We start from the raw sequence: 12064 nt of genomic DNA, 5'->3' as shown, positions 1-12064 counted from the left end.
CTTAGGTTATATGTAGTAAACAGCAAACTTTGACCTGAATATATCAGATTCAGGAGATTAGATTTTCATGCCAGATCTGTATGTGGAAGCTTATTTTATCCCTATAACCCCAGCATTAGAAGGGGCTAAGACCAGAGGATTCTGAATTCAAGACCAGACTAGACTGTGTAGCAAGATACTGTCTTTTTTTTTTTTAATAATGTATTTAATTTTTATTTTATGTGCATTGGTGTGAGGGTGTCAGACCACCTGGAACTGCTTATGGACAGTTGTGAGCTACCATGTGGGGGCTGGGAGTTGAACCTGGGTCCCTTGGAAGAGCCGACAGTACTCTTAACCACTGAGCCATCTCTCCAGCCCAAGATGCTGTCTTTTGCTGACTAGATGGCTCCCTGGGTAAAGGTGCTTACCATCAAACCTGCTGGCTTGAGTTTGACTACCAGGACCCACATGGTGGAAAGGGAATTGACTCTGGCAAGTTGCCCTTTGACCTTACATGGGCTGTGGCTTAAACACATGAGCACACATGTGCGTATATACACACATAACTATTTTTAAAACAAAAAGGGGCTGGAGAGATGGCTCAGCAGTTTAGAGTACTTGCTGCGCTTACAGAGGGCCCAGGTTTGGTTCTCCGCAGCCACACCTCAGCTACTGTTACCTGTAACTTCCTCCTTTGGCCTCTTTTGGCACAAAGGACACATGTGCTACACATACATACATATATACATTCTGGGAAGATGCTCTTAAAATAAAAAAATACAGTCTCAAACAACAACAAGAAACAGTGGGAGCACCAACCACACACACAAACAAACAAACAAACAAACAAAAACAAGAGTAACATACAGAAAAGTTGGTAGTAAATGAGCACTGAAACTTGGTCCTATTTAATACGTATGTTGTTAACAGTTTTGTTGTGTTTTCTTTCCATATCTATTTTCTCTCATTAATTTACTTATTTACTTTGGTGCTAGGGCTTGAACCTACAGTTTTGCCTATATGCTTAGAGAGGGTGTACCGTTGAGCTCCACCTTTGCCCTTGATTTTTTTGTGTGTTTTAGGAGCAGAGAACAGGGACAGGGTCTTACTATGTAACCCTGGTTGTCCTATAACTCACTCTGCAGACCAGGCTGGCCTTGAACTCAGCGACCTGCCCGCCTCTGCCTCCTGGGTGCTGGGATTAAAGGTGGTATGTGCCGCTACGACCTGGTAGTCTCCGCTTGTTCTCAGGAGAATGGGTTAGATCCTGAAGTCCTTCTGTTGGGAAAATGTCAGGGGACGAAGCATTAAAAGAAATGGCCGGGCATGCAGGCTCAGCTGGGCGGCGTGTCCCTGGGGCTGCTGGTGCCTGCAGCTGTGCACTTTAACCCAGGCGGTTTTCTCCATTAGGAGAGGATGAAGGCGACGACAAAGTAACTCTGCTCATCCTAGAGCTCTAACTTTCCATGCTTCTAGCTGCCAGTCCACCTTGCTTAGCATGTGCTTGAACTGCCTTCCTGTCCTGAACAAAAGGCAGGAATGATAGAGAGGGCTCAACTCGAGGGTAGCAGGGTCTTTTCAGTCTTTGAGTAGAAAATAATTATTTCTCATCAGCAGAGTAGACTACAGCTTCCTTTGAGACCGAATTCACAGTCTATTAAGATAGAAAATGGCCACTTACACAGACACAGAAGCATAATATACTCCACCAATATGAAAATATGAATTACTAATTGAAAACTGAGCTATTAGTGGGGCTGGAGAGATGGCTCAGTGGTTAAGAGCACTGGCTGCTCTTCCAAATAGACCTGAGTTCAAGTCCCAGCAACCCCATGGCAGCTCACAACTGTCTGTAATTCCTGTTTCAATACAACACTCCCATACAGACAAACATGCAGGCAAAACACCCATGTACATAAAATAAAAATAAATTAGTTTTAAAAATTAAAAAGAGAAAATTAAGCTATTGGACCCAAACTACACAAATGAATGATACTAGATGGTATATTGAAGAAATGAAAAGAATGTTGAGATGGTAAAAACAGATTTCAAAACTTTTTGGGAAATGTAGTTATTCTTTAACTGACTTAATTTTGCTTAACAAAGGAATTTTATCACGAGTGGCTTTTTTTTTTTTTTTTTTTTTAAGAGACGGGGTTTCTCTGTGTAGCCTTGGCTGTCCTGGACTCACTTTGTAGACCAGTCTGGCTTCGAACTCACAGAGAACCGCCCCCCCGTCTGCCTGCTGAGTGCTAGGATTACCGACGTTTGTTGCCCTGCCCAGCTGTAAGAGTAGCTTTTGAGGCCAGATGCCAGGCTGGGATAAATTGGTCAGATTCCTAAAAAAAAAAGCCTCAGGCTCTTTGCAGGGGTGATGAGGTGATGACAATAGTTAACTTGGTGTGCTTTCCCAACTCAGGCACTTTGCCAAGCATTTTCCTTCCATCACTGACCTCCTTACAGACCCATTAACTTACCCTGTGTGGTGCCATGAATGGAATCAGAATCAGTCTACCTGGCCTTCATAAGTGTGTATCCTTTACAAAGAGCTGCTCAAACCTGCCTGGCTGGCATCCCGAGTCCCCACCTGTGGCCTTTAGCAGTGCGACCCCCGCTTGTTGTGCCTGGATGGGAGCGGTTGTGCCTCCTCCTGTTCTCTGCACCCCATAGTTATTAGAGTGCCCCTTCAAGGATGAAGCTAATGCCGAAAAGATAACAGCTGCCCTGGTATGCCCTCTCTGCCTGCCGTCTACCTCCTGCTTCACCTCCTGCTTCACCTCCTGCTGTGTTTACCTTGTTTCACTGTCCCTCCTACAGCAAGGCTTGTGGCCTGGGGAGGACAACCACCAGAACCAAACTTCCGTTAACCCTTCATGCTTCACAGGTGCCGCCGAGATAAATTCTGAACTTGTTACCTGCTTTGGGGCTGGAGTCTTTTTTTTTTTTTTTTTTCTCCTGTGGTCACTCGATTTTTTTTTCCCCTTGCCTCCAATCTTCCAGGAGACAAAACTGTTTCCCAGAAATGCACTTTCAGGCTTGTAGCATCCCCCTGCAATTAGAAACTGCTTTTAGCTGTCAGCTTGGGCTGGGGTTTATGGAGGCTACCCCAAATGAGGAGCCATCTGGTCACAGAATGGCCACTTTGTTCCATCAGACACGTTGATTCCAGGTTGTAGTGGTCTGTCACCTGGACATTAGAAACAGAATTGTTTGATAGGCCTTGACGTGCCCCGATATTTAGATGGACGCTGTTACCTGCTTAGAAATTCCAGTGTAAAGAGCCATACTAATTAGTAAGTTTGAGTTGGTTTTTTTTTTTTTTTCTCCTTTAACTTTATGTCATTTGTAGTGTGTGTTAGTATTTATATAAAAATGATGCCACGCAGACAACAGGAGCAGGTATCATGAAAGAGGTTTATTGGATGGAGATGGAGAGAGAGACGTTGGGGGAGGGGTGCACCAACAGAAAGAGGGGGAAGAGCAAGAGAAGGGAACGGAGGGAGAGAGGGAGGAAAGAAGAGAGAGAGGCAGGGTGGTCTTTTTATGGAGCAACCGAACCACTCCTGCCTGGTGTGACTACCTGGCAGACCACACATGATGACATCATAGGTTGCTAGGCAACCCAGAAGTAGGCTGCCTAAATACTAAGTGTGTGTATGTCTATGTGTGTGAGTGTGTGTATGTATCTGTGTGAGTGTGTGTTGGAGATAAACCCAAGTCTTCATGCATGTTAAGCAGAACTCTACCACTGAGCTACATTCCTAGCCTGATACGTCCTTTTTTTTAATGGTGGAAAAAGTATGTATTTAGAATTAGCCGATTCAGTTTAGATGATCCCATTCTTGTTGGCAACGTCCAGAGCATCATAATCAGGAGCCAACCAAACATACACCTTCTCTCTGTCAGGCCTTGTAAGGGTATTGACTTTGGCCACATCAATGTCATAGAGTTTCTTCATGGCCTGTTTTATCTGGTGCTTGTTAGCCTTCACATCCACAGTGAACACAAATGTGTTGTCCTCTATTTTCTTCATGGCTGACTCGGTGGTCAGAGGGACTTTGAGGATGGCATAGTGGTCAAGCTTGTTTCTCCTGGGTACACTCCTTCAAGGGTATTTGGGCTGCCTCCAGGGCTGCAGGGTTGGGCAACTAGAAGGTGGGTGATGTGCTGATCTTCTTTTGGTGGCTGTGGACACCTTTCCACACTGCCTTCTTAGCTTTCAAGGCCTTTGATTTGGCTTTGGGAGGGGCAGGGGCTTCCTCTGCTTTCGACGCCATCTTGGCGAGAAGCACCTGATACGGTCTTAATTAAGCCTACACTTCATTTTAAGAACCAGTTTTCATTGTTTTTGATTTAGTTTTCTTTCCAGCTCCTCCTACTCTTTAGTTTTTTTTAAATTGGCTGTTTTGACATTTTAGAAAGAGTTGCATGGTTCCCCATCTTCCCTACACTGGAGCATGTGGTAGGCTGTGGGCATAGTGTGAATGCAGTCTGCTTCTTCAGTTGAGACTAATTTTGTGCTCTTTAGTTTCCCACAGTCAGATCACACGCCTGTACAGCCGCTTCACCAGCCTGGACAAAGGGGAGAACGGGACTCTCAGGTGAGCACATCCTTTCCTTCTTTCCCCAGGCCAGGCACTCCCCAGCAGCTGCCTTTATTCCAAGAGTAGGTGCTAGGTGTCCTGCATTTGGAGAACAAGGACCATTTTGACCACAGTGTCTCTGCTGGTATTGAAAGACTTAGGTCTTTATGACATTGAAAGTCCACGTTTAGGGCCCGTAATTGAGTCTGAACTGATTCTGGCTAGGTTGTACAGTATGTTCATTAGTGTTTTGTCTGCATGAGGGTGTTAGAAGCCCTGGCACTGGAGTTACAGGCAGCTGTGAGCTGCCATGTGGGTGCTGGGAAGTGGACCTGGGTCTCTGGAAGAACAGTCCGTGCCGTTAATCGCTGAGCCGCCTCTCCAGCCTGAGGATTATTTCCTTTTTGTTTGTTTGTTTGTTTTGAGACAGGGTTTCTCTATGTAGCACTGGCTATCGTGGTACTCTATTTGTAGACCAGGCTGGCCTTGAACTCAGAGACCTGCCTGCCTCTGCCTCCTGAGTGCTGGGATTAAAAGCATGTGCCACCACACCTGGCTTCTAAGATTGTTTTTTACCCTTTTGTTAGACAAGATGTACTACATTTTGATGAACAGATAGACTTTGTATTATAGAACAAATTATGTAATTTTTTTTTTTTTTGCTGAATTAAACAATCCAGACCCTAGAATCTTTATCATCTTAATAGATTATAAATGGCTATTTTTGCTTATTCATTGATAACAGAAATCAGTTTCCTAAATGATCAAGGAAGATTAAATCCAGAGCTCTGCACTCAGTCAGAGCTCTGCACTGGGTCAGTTTCTACCTGTTACCAGATGTGGGGAGATGAGTTAGCTCAGTTCATTGATCGTGTAAAGTTTAAACCACAGCAGGGATAGGAATGTTTAATAATCTGTCATCATTAGCACTTGGAGTCGATGAATGTGTGTTCTGTGTTCTGTTAATAAACTTCTTGGAGTCAGGAATAAGATACAGTCAAGTTTCTGGGATTTCTTTTTAACAGTTATTTATTGTGTGGGGGTTGTAGGCGTTGGAAGGGGCAGAGTCACAGGCCAACTTGGAGTCAGTTCTCTCTTTTTACTGTTTGGGTTCCGAGGACTGAACTGGCATCAGAAGTCCAGGTGGAGAGCACTTTATCTCCTGAACCAGTTTTGCGCTGCCATGTTGGTGCTGGGGATTGAGCGCACTCTGCAAGAGCAGTAAGTGCTCTTAACTGCTGGGCCATCTATGCAGCTCACCCCCCCCATACTAACATTTGTCATGTACTTGGGAGTATGTCTCCTAACTTCCTATCACAACAGTGATGGGGATTGTAACTCCAATTCCAGAGGATCTGGTACCCTCACAGACACACACGCAGGTAAGCAATCAATGCATATTAAAAGAAAAAAATAATTGAAAACTTGATTTTGTGGGGCACAGTGACCCCAGCACATGTTAGGTGGAGCCAGCCTGGCCTACATGTTATCTTTTCTTTTAAAAATAGTTTTGTTTTGGGCCAGTGAAATGTTTCAGTAGGTAAGGTGCTCGCCCTTTCACCACCAGGCTGAGTTTGATTCCTGGGACACGTGGTGGAAGGAGAGAGCCGACTGCTGTAAGTTGTCTCTGAGTTTTGCGCTTAGTACCCGCTTACAGACGCACAGGCACCAATAGAGGAATACATGCTGTTGCTTTTTTTTTTTTTTTAAAGCATAATTCGATCCACGCATGGTATTTTAATCCCATCATTCCGGAGGATGTGGCAGGAAGGTTCGAATTTTGAGATCATCAGGGCATGACCTCGTGTCATAAGAACAACAGTCTGCCTACTATCGTGTAGCATGCTGTAATCGTGGCATTTAGTAGGTAAGGGGGAGGAGGATGTAGAGTTTAACGTAGCTAGTTAGCGAGTCTGACTGAGGACAGCCTGAATCATATGAGACCCTGTCCTTGAAAAACTAGAAGGGGGTAGGGAAATGGCTCAGCAGTTAAGAGTATGTATTTTAATCTGGGGTGTGGTGGCTCACACCTGTGGGTTCGAGGTCAGCCAGGGCTACATCGGGAGACCTACACACACACAAGAAAAGAAGGTGGGGGTGCTGGAAAAGTGGCTCAGTGGTTAGGAGCACTGACTACACTTCAGGAAGATCCAGGCTCCATTCCCAGAACCCACAGGGCAACTCCACCATCTACTAACTCCAGTTCCAGGGGATCTGCTGTCTTCTGGCCTCCTCAGGCACTAGATACACACACGATACACAGACATACATGCAGGTAAACACCCATGCACAGGAAATAATTTAAAAATTTTTTGATGCAGTACTGTCTGTCTACATTCTATATGGTTGAGTATGACATCCGTTGCAATAATTTTTGTAGTAAAAAATCACGTATAGAGTTTATATATTCATTTCTTGTTTTTGTCTGTGTTTGCACTGTTGTGTGTGTACACAAGTGTGTTCATACGCAGGTCAGCTGACAACTTGAAAAAGTTGGCTCATCAACTAAGAGGACATGTTGCTCTTAAAGAGTACATGGGTTCGATTCCCAGCACCTACTCACTCAGTGGCTCATAACCATCTGTAACGCCAGTTCCACGGGCTCCAATGCTCTCTGCTGACCTCCATGGGTACCAGACATGCAAATGGTACGCAGACACACACATAGATAAAACACTTACAGACATTAAGCTAAAACAGATGAACCTAGAATAAGTTGACATAGGAGACTAAACCTGGGCTTCGTGGCCAGTGTCCCATCTGATGACTTATCTCTTGTATACTTTGTTGTTACTGCCCCCCCCCCCAGGTGTGGACCTGTGTATGTGCATGAATTTATATGTATTTGTGTATATGAGGGTGTAGAATTCATAGGTCCACATTGGGTGTCTTCTTCACTTTTTTATTTATTTATTTTATTTTTACAGGGTTCTCATTATGTAGCCCTGGCTGTCCTGGAACTCACTATGTAGACCAGGCTGGCCTTTAACTCAGAAATACACCTACCTCTGCCTCCTTAGTGCTGGGATTAAGGCATGTGCTACCTGGCCTAGCCAATCTTAATATTTGATTTAAGGTCTCCATGCATTTAGAACTTACCAATTCTGCTAAGCTGACTGGCCAGTGGGATGCCTGTGTCCATCTCCCGTGTGCTGGGATCACAGACGGGCGCTGCCATATCTGGCTTTTTTACATGAGTGCTGGGTCTCTGAACTCAGCTTCTTACTGACACAGCCAAGTTACCGGCTCGTTGTTCTTTATTTTGTTCTTTGAGACAGGTCTCTTGTGTCCCTGGCTGCCCTTAAGCTTATTACGTAATCAAGAATGACTCCAGCTCAGGGGCTGATGCAGAAAGAGCATGTGTCCCAGGCTGGCCTGCACTACAGAGCAAGCTCAAGGACAGCCTGGGCGGCTGTGCTCTATCAGGCTGCTATCTTAAAAACAATGTAGTGTGGGGAACTTTATTAATATTGATTTTACAAAAAACACATTTGACTTAAAGTCTTAGATTGAAACCTTTTCTGCTTTTAGTTGTGGCAAGGGCAAGTACTTTGTCTAGTTCCGTTTCCTCAGTTCCACAGGGGACAGATAAAGCGTGGCACGGGAAAGAGCGATACTGTATCAAGTTGGAGCAGCACGGGATGTGTGTGTGGATGGTATCGCAGCCTCCATGTTACATGAAGCTGGCTGCTCTTAACATGGCCAAGGTTAACTCTGCCCCACTTCTCACTGCAGAAAGGATTCTTTCCCTTTCCTCTTTGTTTCTCTCTTTCTCTTCCTTCCTTCATTTCCCTTTTCTCTTAGTTTTTTGGAAAGCTATGAGAGGGTCTCATTCTGATAATCCAGCTTGTGCTAGGACTCGTAGCTCAGGCTGGCCACTGTGCGCTGTAGCTCTTTTCTTAACTGGAAACATCTCTTAAGAATTTCTTGCATTTCATAGTTGTTTTAGCTCTTCTCAAGCAAGCGTCTTCAGGCTCCTCTAACTGCCTGCTCCGACATTCAAGTACTGTGGTAGTTGATCATATCTGTTTGCTGTTCACATCAATACCAAGCTTAATAACTACAAAATGGTAATATTCAAGAAATCATTTACTAAGGAACAGTGTAGTATTTGCTCATTGTTTGGTTTATTGACATAACCTGTTTGCTGGGCTTACTGGGACAGGGACATAGCAAAATTAATTCATGCTCCATTTACACCTGCGCTGGTGCAAGAAACATTTGGTAGAGAATCTAATTACTCTTGTTTACTTTGCCACAAAAGTACTTCCAGGAGGCAAGAGTCTTTTGGCTTTAAAAGAGTTTATTCCAAAGGCCCGTGATCTCTAGTTTAAGGTGATTCTCTTGGCAGCCGGGAAGATTTTCAGAGGATTCCAGAACTTGCCATCAACCCACTGGGGGACCGGATTATCAATGCCTTCTTCTCAGAGGGGTGAGTGAGGGCAGCCGTTGGACAGCCCTTAGTTTTGATCCCTTCCTTTGTTGTCTAGCCTACATTAATGGCTAGTGTAATGATAATGCACAATACAATGATGATAGTCGCCATCTCAGGTCATGGCTGCCCAGAATCAAATTGGGCGTCCCAATTTTCATATGTAGATTATCTCTTGTGTTCTAACCACCTTGACTTTTTTTCCTTCTACTAATTTTTGTCTCTGGGTGTGTACCTCTATGTTGCCATCGGAGAACATGAGACCTGCTGGAACAGGAGGGGTGGGTGGTTGCGGATGTTGGTGTTGGAAATCAGACCCAGTTCCTTCAGGGTGACCCATGTGACATGCTTACGTAAGAAAATCCTATCTGTATCAGGTGGCCTGCTTCCCAGAGTTACCTAAAAAGTCCTGCGAGATACAGTGTCTTTAATCCCAGCACGTGGGGACAGAAGCAGATAGATCTCTATAAATTCAAGGCTAGCCTGGTCTACATAGCCCAGGCCAGCCAAAGCTGCCCAGTGTACGACCCTCTGTCAGTTGTGCTTTCAGAGCCTGCAGAGCACTGCACTCTGTCAGGAGGACAACTTTCACAGATGTGCTTTATACACAAGCCCTTTACAGTGGAAAGTAAATTCACTAGAGTCATTTTGTCAAACTTCTTTTTCAGAGCTCCTTGGTACCATCAATTAGTTGGAAAAACAGCTTGTGGAAGTCTTTCTTCTTTAAAAAAAAAAAAAGAAAAAAAAAAAAACCCAAAACATTTATTTTGTGCAAAGGTAAATTTGAGGACAATTTGCAGGAATCATTTCTCCTTTGCAGCATTTGGATTCTGAGGAACGGACTCAGATCATCAGGCTTGGCAATAGCCTTTTCCCACTGAGCCATCCCACCAGCCCTGGAAGTCTGTTTTGAAAGGCAAAGCCATATTTCCTGGCTGGTTATTTCCTGCCACCTTCTCCAGTCTGTTGCTGAGACTGAGGCTGCCTGCTGGCCTGGGCCTGCGGCCACGTGTGCCTCTGCTTCTTATCACATACAGATACTTGGCTCCCAGGCTTCTGTTTCTCCTCTGTCTTAAAGAGGAAGAGTTTTCAATTTGTTTTCTTGAGGTTGAAATTTGATAGTAGAACACAGGTGTTTCATTCTCTGTTACATAGACACTATTAATAACATCATCATCATCATCATCATCATCATTATTATTTTTGCCCTGGTACATGACTCAAGTCTTACTTGGTATCGCTTACATTTTGGTTCAGATACTGTCATACTCCATGATAGAAGCTACATGAAAGAAGCAAAGGTCACCCTTTTGAGATAGCTTTTCTTTGATCGCTCCCATCAGTAGGTCTCTGAACTGTATTATCTACCTGACACTTAAGACACTGCCCATCATATCCACACAAACAGACAGAAGGGTTTTGTGTTTTCTTTTTTAAACTCTGTCTCATTTTGCGACATGGTTCTTTTGCAGTACAAAATGAACTCAGATTCAGAATTCTCCTGATGCCTCCCAAATGTTGGTATTACTCAGCTAAGACTGGGCTTTTGTCTTATTTGTGATGCAGGGTCTCACACTACGTAGCTTTGGCTGGCCTGGAACTATGTAGACCAGGCTAGCCTTGAATTTATAGAGGTCTACTTGCCTCTGTCCCTAAGTGCTAAGACTGAAGGCATGCACCACTATGCCTGGCAGGATTTTTGTAAGTAACTGGAAGCAGGCCGCCTGCTGCTGACAAGTAAACAAGTCACATGGGTCACCCTGGAACTAATTCATTTGTTCAATTTTTGCATTGCTTCCTTTTAGTTGCTGTTTTATTTTTTATTATATTCTCAGTGTGCAGGTGCTTGCATGTGTGTGTGTGTGTGTGTGTGTGTGCTTCGGGCATGCCACCATACATGGTCAGTTCTTTTCTTTCCACCATGTGGGTTCTCGGGATCCAGCTCAGTTACCAGGCTTGGCAGCAAATGCCTTTACCTGCAGAGGCGTGTTAGTATCGGCTACCCCGTGTCTCCCACCTTCCTCTCTCCACTTACTGACTGGAGGGAGCTGTCGGTGCACACTGCTATGACCAGTTAATGTAGTGTTGAAGTTCAGCCCAAGGCGCGATAGAAGAGCATTCTATTGCCTGAGCTACATCCTCAGTCTGAAATTGCTTTTTTTTTTTTTTTTTTTTTTTTTGAGACATGTGTTCACTGGCCTTGAACTTGAACAGATCTGCCTAACTCTATCTCCCTAGTGCTGCCATCATGTCCACCCCCAAACTTTTTTTTTTTTTTTTTTTTATTTTTTAGACAGAGGCTTATATAGCCCTCTTCTGACCTCCACAGTCTAAAGGCATGCAAGTGGTCTACAAAAACACCTATACCCGTAAGATTTGAAATAAATAAATAAATAAAAAGAAAGAAAACCATAGGGCTGGCTCTATATAACTCAGTGGTAAAGTGCTTGCCTAATACTGGTGAAGCCCTTTGTTTATCCCCCAGCGTAAAAGGAAGACAGAGAGGAAAGCGAAGTTACTGGGCCTGGTGGCTAATACCTGTTCCCTCGGACTTGAAAAGCCAAAACCTGACTGCTGTGAATTCAAAGCCAGGCTGGCCACAGAGTCAGACTCTGTCTCAGAACAGCAAATAAACAAGAAAGATTTTCTAGGATGTGCTTCAAATTTAAAATACCTCTTGGCATACCTTATTGTGGTTTGGAAGACTAACATGTTGGTTGTTCCAGAATTCAGTGCAAAGAGAGTTTAAGCACTGGCTTTCATGTGTGGTGCTGGCCGTATTTTAAATTCATTTTTTGCTAGCAGTGGTGTAGTGGCGCACGCCTGTGATCCCTACATTCAAGGAGGCAGAGGCAGGTGGCTCTCTGTGAGTTCGAGGCCAGCCTGGTCTACAGAGGGGAGTCCAGGACAGCCGGGGCTACACAGAGAAACCCTGTCTTAGAGAAAAAAAGTCCAGTTTTTAGAAAGAGATAAGGAAATTCAGTTGATAACTGACTATAGTTATGTGTTTTCTTTCTTTCAGCCTAATCATTTAATAAATGAGAATAATATACCACTTCACACAGTT

The 12064-nt window shown here is 44.2% G+C and overlaps 1 protein-coding gene across 1 annotated transcript in view; it reads left to right on the top strand.

The window, feature by feature from the left end:
- The window catches only part of Chp1 (calcineurin like EF-hand protein 1), a 28953-nt gene that overhangs the window by 4976 nt on the left and 11913 nt on the right, over positions 1-12064 (top strand). The window contains exons 2-3 of the mRNA XM_055595359.1: positions 4511-4583; positions 8917-8997. Coding sequence (XP_055451334.1) covers positions 4511-4583; positions 8917-8997 — 154 coding nt within the window. The remainder of the gene's footprint in view (positions 1-4510; positions 4584-8916; positions 8998-12064) is intronic.

The sequence above is a fragment of the Psammomys obesus genome, unplaced genomic scaffold (genome assembly GCF_907164565.1).
Source record: "Psammomys obesus unplaced genomic scaffold, mPsaObe1.curated_primary_1811, whole genome shotgun sequence".
Taxonomy (NCBI): Eukaryota; Metazoa; Chordata; class Mammalia; order Rodentia; family Muridae; genus Psammomys; species Psammomys obesus.
Note: the sequence above shows the minus strand (reverse complement) of the source record. Positions and strands in the feature narration are given on the sequence as shown.